At 32.6% G+C, this 9281-nt stretch overlaps 1 protein-coding gene and 1 long non-coding RNA gene across 3 annotated transcripts; both read right to left on the bottom strand.

The window, feature by feature from the left end:
* Positions 1 to 268: 268 nt before the first annotated feature.
* Positions 269 to 4563, bottom strand: LOC142169488 (uncharacterized). Its single transcript, XR_012699401.1, has 2 exons — positions 4467 to 4563; positions 269 to 579 (listed from the first exon to the last, which is right to left on the bottom strand). It is a non-coding gene; the product is annotated as an uncharacterized LOC142169488 (long non-coding RNA).
* Position 4564: 1 nt separating this feature from the next.
* On the bottom strand, positions 4565 to 7968 carry LOC107790846 (E3 ubiquitin-protein ligase At1g12760-like). Of its 2 annotated transcripts, none has more exons than XM_016612806.2 (5): positions 7209 to 7968; positions 6422 to 6544; positions 6183 to 6315; positions 5041 to 5205; positions 4565 to 4941 (listed from the first exon to the last, which is right to left on the bottom strand). In XM_016612806.2, exons 1-5 carry the CDS (start codon positions 7688 to 7690, stop codon positions 4771 to 4773), a joined length of 1074 nt encoding a protein of 357 aa, XP_016468292.1. In that variant the 5' UTR covers positions 7691 to 7968; the 3' UTR covers positions 4565 to 4770. The 2 variants fall into 2 exon arrangements, with proteins under 2 accessions (XP_016468292.1, XP_016468291.1); XM_016612805.2 differs by having other exon boundaries at positions 6422 to 6553; positions 7209 to 7962.
* Positions 7969 to 9281: the final 1313 nt, after the last annotated feature.

Below are 9281 nucleotides of genomic sequence, written 5' to 3'. Positions count from 1 at the left end.
AATTATTATTATTATTAGGCACGATTTTTGCCGAGTTCGTACGGCCCGTTCCAGAGTGTCGTGTACACTGCCGAGGGATGTGCGGCGTGATCCATAGATGCATCTATCTTGCCGAGGCGTTCGGCCCGCTCCACAAGTAAGGAGGACATTTTCTTATGTACCTCCGAAATGAGAGTATATTTGTTATAAGATTAATTCGAGAGTATGAACAATTTTTTTTAACACTTAATTAATTAAAACAGAAAATTAGGCGTATGAGATTTCCATCTTTTACTATCTTTTCCTAACAATTTATAATATATATATCAAATAATTTAACTAAATAAAGGATACAATTTACACAAGTAATTCATGATTTGAGTCCTAAACTACCTGGACTTTATCATTAATAGTAGCTACGCACGAACTCTCGTCACCTCGTGCATACGTAGCCCCCACAATTAACAATAATTTTTAATTTAATTACTTATGGGATAATTTCCCCCTCACAAGATTAGACAAGAGACTTACCTCAACTTGCTCCAATTTAATCTACTAGTAGGCCTTTTCCTCGATTATCCAACCGTGTATGGCTTGAATCTAGCCAAAATAATTCATACAATCACTAAAAATTATAGGAATCAATTTCATAAGAAAATACTGCATTTTTCAATAAAAATCCGAAATTAACTCAAAAATCGTCTGTAGGGCCCAACGTCTCGGAATCTGGTGAAAGTTACGAAATATGAACGCTCACTCAACCACGAGTCTACACATACCAAAATTACTAAATTCTGATAACAATTCGGCCCTCAAATCCTCAAATCTATCCAAAGGTTTTTTTAAACGTTTCCAACAATTCACCAATTAAATGATAAAAACAGTGATGGATTAGGGTAATTTAACCAATATTGAGTTAAGAACACTTACCCCGTTGTTTTAACTCAAAATCTCCCAAACATCGTCTCAATCCGAGCTCCAAATCGGTAAAAAATGGAAACTCTGCCTAGTGATTTCTTCTACGCGATCACGAACTTCCTCACGCGATCGCGAAGCACAATTTCAACACTGCCAAGATTAACTATACGCGATCGCGGATAGTCCCATGCGATCGCGAAGCAGTGACTCCGCAAAACTACGAGATCGCGAACCTTCTCACGCGATCGCAAAGCATTAAGCGCGCGTGGCCTAGCTCCTCCCTCCGTTCCTTCGCGAATGCGTCCTTAGTCACGCGTTCGAATAGCACAGCTCGCTCAAACCTACGTGATCGCGGACGTTCCCACGCGATCGTATAGAACAAATTTTCCAGCTTCCAAATTAAGCCTACGCAATCGCAACCCCATTCACGCGATCGCGTAGAACAAAGTCACCTCTGCCCAAATTACTTTACGCGATCGCAGACGAACTTACGCGATCGCGTATAAGGAAATCAGAAGAAAAATACCAGCAGCTATCAGCAATCCCCCAAAGGCTAAAAATGATCCGTTAGCCGTCCGAAACTCACCCGAGCTCCTCGGAACCTCAACCAAATATACCAACAAGTCCTAAAACATCATACGAACTTAGTCGAGCCTTCAAATCATATCCAACAACACTAAAACCACGAATCATACTTCAATTCAAGCTTATTGAAACTTAAAATTTCTAACTTCTACATTCGATGCCAAAACCTATCAAATCAAGTCCGATTGATCTCAAATTTTGCACACAAGTCATAAATGACATAACAGAGCTATAAAAATTTTCGGAACTGGATTTCAACCCCGATATCAAAAAGTCAACTCCCCGGTCAAACTTCCAAACTTAAATTTTTGTTTTAGCCATTTCAAGCCATCTCAAAATGTTGACTGAAGTCAAACTTAGCATTTTAAGGCCAACTTAAGGAACCGAGTGTTTCGATTTCAACTCGAACACTTCTAAATCCCGAGCCAACCATCCCCGCAAGTCATAAATTAATAAAAGCACATATAAAGAGTTTTATTTAGGGGAACGTGGTTCTAAAAGTCAAAATGACCGGTTGGGTCATTACAGCTACTCTCCCCAACCCACCTCCCCAAAATTCTCATGTTTCATGTACTCCTCCCCCCTCCCCCTTCCGGCTCCATTTTCTTCAAGAATTTAATTATTCTTTTCAAAATTCACACAAACCCAAAGGAACTAATGTGCTACTTTACTTTTTCACACAAGAATAATGTTGAAATTTGAACTCGATAACTAAAACGAAAATACTTTATTTGTTAAAAAAGAAAGTATTTTTTCTACAACGTGAAAGAAATTACTCATTTTGTTGAATGAAAGAACATACTTTTTCTACATCATGAAAAGAAAATACACAGTTTGTTGAAATAAAAAAAAATACTTTTTCTACATCATAAAAAGAAAGTACTCGTTTTGTTAAAATAAATTTTTTTTACATCATGAAAAGAAAGTACTCGTTTTGTTGGTAAAAAATAATTTTTCTATTTCAGGAAAAGAAAATACTTAGTGGGCGTTTGGACATAAGAATTATAAAATTCTGGAAAAATGTAAAAAATAATTTCAAGTGAAAATGGTATTTGAATTTTTGTGAGTGATATGAGTTGAAATTTTTAAAAAACAGTTTTTTTTTGAGTTTTTTAAATTTTTGAAATTTTTTAAAATTGTCTTCAAATGAAAATTAAAATTTTTATAGCAAACACTGATTTCAGAAAAAAGTGAAAATATTTTCATGTCCAAACGGGATCTTAGTTTGTTGAAATGAAATAAAATACTTTTTCTATATCATGAAAAAAGTACTCGTTTTGTTGAAATAAAAAAAATATTTTTTATACATCATGAAAGGAAAGTACTCGTTAGTTGAATTTTTTTTTCTATTTCAGGAAAAGAAAATACTCATTTTGTTGAAATAAAAGAAAATACCTTTTCTACATTATGAAAAGAAAGTACTCGTTTTGTTGAAATGAAAGAAAATACTTTTTATACATCATGGAAAAAGTACATGTTTTGTTGAAATGTAAGAAAATACTTTGACTAAAACATAAAAAGAATATACTTATTTTGTTAGGAAAAAAGTACTCTATCTACAACGTGAAAAGAATGTACTCTTAATAATAGTTGTATTTAGGGTGGGTGGTGGGCGAGGTTGGGTGGGTGGGGGTGAGGTGAGTGTGCTGGGGTAGGGGTGGTTTGGGGTAGGGTGGGTTGGTGGGGGATAGGGAATATGGTGGAGAAGGTTGAAAAAGAGTTTTGAAAATGTTTTCCCTAAAATAAGGGAAAACATTTCCCACCAATTTGAGAAAAATGAGTTCATGAGAAAAATATTTTCCAAAACATTTAAGCCAACCAAACATGAAAAAATTGAAAAATATTTTCCGAAAAATATTGTCCTTCATACCAAACACACCCATATTTACTCCGGAGAATGACTCAAAATTATATTTGAAGAGTATATTTAGTTTCGACATATCATTATTCAAGTGGAATTAGTATTTAAATAATTTTAATATTGATTAACTCAATTTGTCGTTATATTTGAAAATAAGTAGTTTTATAACAATTCTAAAATTTATTTTTAAAAGTTAAAATGATCAATACACATTTCGTATTGGAGAACACGTATATAATCTTAATTTGAAGGGCATATCTTTTAAAAAAATCTTACGAAAATTGTAGTAATATCTGTAACATGATATTGAATATAAAATGGTTGATATATATGTTTTTAGTAATTAAATTTTGGTATTTATTATATATTTTATTATGATTCTTCGAAAGGCCATCAATAAAAATATTTATATTTTTTTAGAGATTTGAAATAAAGAGGTTCGTCATATAATTTTTTGAAGAAACTGGTTCACACGTAAAAAATAATTGAGCACATGTATTTTATATTAATTTGAAGGGCATATCCTTTTGGGTAGTAAACTTCTAAATACCAAGTGGTTACGCCCGATTTGGTTAGTCTTTTTAATTCTTTGCTTTTCTTGCCATTCATATATAATTTAAGTGTAAAAAATTATATAAAATAAAATATTAATATTTTTGAAGTTCTAAATATTAATTTTTTTTAACGTAATCCAAATAAGGAAGAATGTAATATATAAAATTTAGTTGATTTTATAGTCCTAAATATTAGGAAAATAATTAAATGAATATTCCTACATATTAGGAAAATAATTAAATGAGTATTCCTATATATTAGGAAAATAACTAAATTATTATTTTATCCAATGTAAACTCTATTTTTAAAGAGTAAAAAAACGCGAACGATATTTGGCTTTTGCTTTTAATATAATATAGATAGATATAAAATTATAAATATAGTGCATTCATGCACTAGTCGAATTTTCTACTTTTTCTTTGTCATCATAAGTAGCTTTTCATTCACGTTTTGTCGCATTTTCCTAAATGTATATTAACTCAAATTTTTAATTCTTCTTTATTTTAGCATTTACCACAGCTGGGAGTCTGGGAATCATGCCCTTCAAAGATTGATGGTTTTGGCTTACGTGTGGAAAGGCATCTGACTGGATAACTGAGTTCTCGAATAATATCCTCTGTCCTGAGCTTCTGTTTCCAGCGCAAGTATGTGTATTTATCTGCATTAGCAATTTAGCATATGTATATATTTATATAGATAGTGGCAAAGAGTTATCTGTTTATATGTACATACTCGAGGTTGGTGGTCTAAGAGAAGAATACAGCTGCACAAACAATAGCAGGCAGAAAAAACATAGCTATGACTCTGTATTGAAATAGCAGCATGTGTAAAAACTCGCAACAAACACCTGCATTCTTGTCAATGACCCTCTTCTAAACTTCTTCACTGCAACAGCTAGTCCCAACGATGCTGCGCTTGCAAAGGGGACAGGTTGCACTCATATATAGCCATTTGTCAATACAAGCACAGTGAAAATGGTGACCACAGGGAAGTTCTCGGAGTTCTTCTCCATCATCATAAGTAGAGAGACATATGGAACATGCCTATTAACAATATATGGACATACTATGAGCACGTTTCATGAAACAGATAACACACTAGAGTAAAACAAGGTAAAATGATAGAAAAGCAAGGTTACGTACAGCATCATCTGTGGAAAGTGAGTGCTCCTTGGGTGTATCTGTCCCGCACTGGGTCATGAATCCAGCAAATGTCCCTTGGATCTCACCAGTCCGATTCTCATTAACGCCATTGTGTCGGAAAATGTACTTTGACAGTTGTTCAATATCTTCTTTGTTAGCTCCTTTCTGTAGAAAGTATTGAAAGAATTATATAGCAAAAACATGATAAACATCACGCACAAACATCACTGAAGTTTTAGTATGTAAATTGGAAATTTCTTATTCCACAATTAACATATGCCTTGAAGAGAATCTCAATAAGAGAACCCTGAGCTGATTTTAAACGTTTACAATACCTACTACATTGGAACAATGGGGTACATATAGTTTTTCTTGCAAAATCATGTTCTTGGAATAGAAGTAGAATGATCTTGTTCCAAAATTCAATATCAACTCATTTACCCAATATATTGCCGCTATTGACACCAAGAATGAAGACCAGCACTTAATTGATATTACCAATTACCTTGGTTAACAAAAAATTCATGCCGTTTTCTCGTGGAAAGAGCACCCAAGCATCCTTCTTTCAGAGAAGGGAAAGCATATATCTTCAGGGAAATGAAAGTATGTATCGGCCACTACCTCTATACTCCTAAAGAAAATATTACATTCTGTAATTTTGCTGTCCACCAAGGTAGCTTAATAGTTTAAACACAGAAATCAGCTGAATTAAGAACTTGAGCAGCTCAACTCAACTTAACGAAGCCTCATCTCAAATATCAATAGCAGCAACTACTCAAATCTACATTTCATGATATTAACCCAGTCTATTTACAAAGGTTACTCTCGCAAATCTTACTTTATTGCCAGACTATGTCTTCTGTTTCATCCGTCTAGCTCTTAAATGCATTAAGGGCATAATAAAATGCAATCAATCTATGAACGAACACGAAATTCCATTGATATCCATCTAAGATATCTAGGTGCAAAGGAAGAGCAATTTCACATGAGTTTTCTTGCTATAAAAGTATCATTCATCTTATGATACTTCTATGACAGAGAACTAGCTCCTAATATAGATTCCCCGAGAAAGACAAAGTTCCTTATGAAAAAAGGATACGTAAATAAAGTTAAAGAAACTAGAAAAATCATGAGAGAATTACCTGATCAGCTACAGCATATAGAACAGCAATAATACATGGAAGGCAACAGCAGATTCCGAGACCAACAGCACAAGCCAACGTAATTAAGAAGACCACAAAGAATACATCAAAAGCCAAGAAAACAATGCAAAGCCTGCATTCAGATAAAGTTACCAAATGATGACAGCTTTAATTTGAAAAATAAACTAAAAATAAAGGTCATACATTTTGCTCAAATGAAGAAAGTTTTCCACCCGTACCAGTATAATTGAGGGGATTCTTGTACCATCCGCTGCCCACCAATACATACCCAATAAAATCCAATGATCCACCAGAGGAATGATAACATTGTATTTGCAGAATCCATATACTTCGCCATATTACTGTAAAATCTTTCCGAACAAAAACATGTAACACACACCAGCATAGCATATTTAAGAGCCATTGCACTGTCTCTGCTTAAGTGAAAAATAATCCTACCATCTATGAGGGAACAAAAGGGAAATGGAAAAAAAAAAGAAGCAACACTGCATTGTACAGAAATTGACTTTAGCTTCCAACTGTAACAGAACTAATTCTACTTAAATATCATGCTTAGTTCACCAGCTAGGATTTCAACTCGTAACCTGCGTCCGCCTCATACATCATGCGCTGTACTACCTTCGCCATTGAACCAAAGTCCAAGGACAATTCATATATAAATCCCACAGGTAATAACATAATTTACCTATCATTTACGAATTAAACTGAAATTTAGAATACTTCTTCTGTCCCAAACTATTGACACACATTCCTTTTTAGCCCGTCCAAAATAAAATTAACATCTTTTTATAATTATTTAACGTTAAACAGTTCAAAATTGTCCTACAGGGATGTCTATCATGTTTTAGACCACAACTTTCAAAAGTGTACCGTTCTTTCTTAAACTTCGGGCTCAGTCAAATATCTTCGCCCACAAATTGATACAGAGGGAGTATTTGGTATTCCATACAGTACAAAGATATTTAAGAAAATCAAGTAGAAGTTCCAAATTCTTTGAGAATATACCTTGATCTTTCGGGGGTTAATTCAGCCAAAGTAACATAACCACTAGACCCCCTCGAACCCTCAGCAGAGCTCCCAAATGCCTCCTCCGCCGATTGACCATATCCTCTTCTCCGATACTCCAAAAAAACACAAACAATATGAAGCAGGCAAAGCAAAGAGTAGCCAACAATCCAAATCCTCAAAGGCATTTCTGGGTCTTCTTCTCTACTGAAGAATAAGACAAAACACGCAACAATGATGTATGCAAAGTTCCATAGGAGGTCAATAATCACAACGGGCTTAGAGTAAGCCCAATTACTTTGCCTATCATTGATTTGCTGATCAGACGGTTCACGCATCATTAACCCACTTCTGTTGCTGGCTCTTTGGAATACCCGAATTGCCTCTCGAAGGCTATGCCGACGAGGTGATCGCAGGTGAAAGGATTCATCGCTTTCGTTGGATCTTAGTAATGGTGAATTTGATGAACTGGGTGAAAACATTTTCTTTTGATCAATAATTGGAGTATTGTAAATACAATTATGTGTTATTTTAAAGATATTTGTTGAATGAATGATTGGATAAGTGGGGATTGGGGGTGAGGGTAGTAAGTAGAAGAAGACTAGTTCGGTATTGGTTGCGGTTTAACAAGATGCCGCGGTTTAGTATATGGTTTGTGCCAAATGGGACAATCAGATAAAAGAGCAGTATTTGGATTTTGGATACTACAAGGTCAATAAGTAGAAAATTTTCTTTTTCTCCTTATTGTATTCTTACATCTGAAATTACGTTTGGACATAAACTTCATTTAGAAAAAAATTTGTGGAAATCATTTGCATCCTTCAAGTTTGCTTTAAAATTTAAAGGTTTCTTTCAACTTTAAACAAATATCATTCTACTCCTCACACCAAATGTGACTTCTTCAAATGCCTATTTTATCCTCTACAATATTTATCTCTTATTTTTATTCTTTAATATAATGATATTTTTTATTTTAATTTATGTTATCGACTTACCTATAGACAAATAAAAGAAACTTTTCCGAAACTAAAAAAAGTGAGTAGTAGTCAAGAGAGTAAAAATTTTATTAATACAATCAAACTCACTATATTTACAAAATTGAGAATAAAAGAGAGTGAAAATTTTATAAGTTATACAATCCAGGTAATAAAAAATAATGGGTGAAAAATAGAAGTAAAATTTAAAACAAATTTGCAGAAATTATCTATTTACACTTTACATGAACTTTAATTATAATTTTTAAAAAATCTACTAATATCAATTAGAACACAAAAACTCATATACACATATAAAATAATAAAAATAGTAGAACTTAAAATCACACACACACCGACATAAATTATATGCATTTTAATAAATAATAATAAAATAATAATAATAATAATAATAATAATAATAATAATAATAATAATAATAATAATAATAATCAAGTAGCAATATATTTTCTAATAAACTCATAATATGATTTTTTTTATTTATAATGTTAGTGAACTTAGATTAAATTATATAATAAGTTATAATATTTTTAATATATGAATAAGTACATGCATTAAAAAAAATCTAAATAATATAAAAAAGTATTACGTATATGAGGAGTTGAAAATAAAAGGGCAAAATAGACATTGCGTAGGATGAAATGATGAAAATGACAATTGTTCAAAGTTGGAGGATGAGTTTGATTTTTAGGGTAAACTTGGGGGATGTAAATGATTTTCACCCAGAAAAAAATTATGAAAATTAAGGATTTAGCGAGTGAAAATGATTATTTAATTGGAATAATTTCAAACTAGTATTTTTATATTTTAATATTATTTCAAATATTGAAGTTCAATTTGTGCATATATTAATGATCAAATTATTGAATTTCAATAATTGTAGATCTAACACAATATTTGATGCCCCAAGGGGAGGCATACTCATCCTTTTCATGCATCCAAGGAGAACAAAGATGTATAAGACAGATTGGCTGAAAAATATGAAGAGCATTGTCATTGAATATGTAACTAAATATTTAGCGTGACAACTGGTAAAAGGTTTGAGCATAAAGATTAGTCGGAATCATTATATCCAGTT

Source organism: Nicotiana tabacum, chromosome 15 (genome assembly GCF_000715075.1).
Source record: "Nicotiana tabacum cultivar K326 chromosome 15, ASM71507v2, whole genome shotgun sequence".
Classification (NCBI taxonomy): domain Eukaryota; kingdom Viridiplantae; phylum Streptophyta; class Magnoliopsida; order Solanales; family Solanaceae; genus Nicotiana; species Nicotiana tabacum.
Note: the sequence above shows the minus strand (reverse complement) of the source record. Positions and strands in the feature narration are given on the sequence as shown.

Coding starts and splice junctions, on each gene's coding strand:
- LOC107790846 (XM_016612805.2), bottom strand. CDS start 7,690: ATGTTTTCACCCAGTTCATCAAATTCACCATTACTAAGATCCAACGAA. Junction 6,554..7,208: donor TTAACCCCCGAAAGATCAAG/GTATATTCTCAA, acceptor TTGTTCGGAAAG/ATTTTACAGTAATATGGCGA. Junction 6,316..6,421: donor GAATCCCCTCAATTATACTG/GTACGGGTGGAA, acceptor ATCTGAATGCAG/GCTTTGCATTGTTTTCTTGG.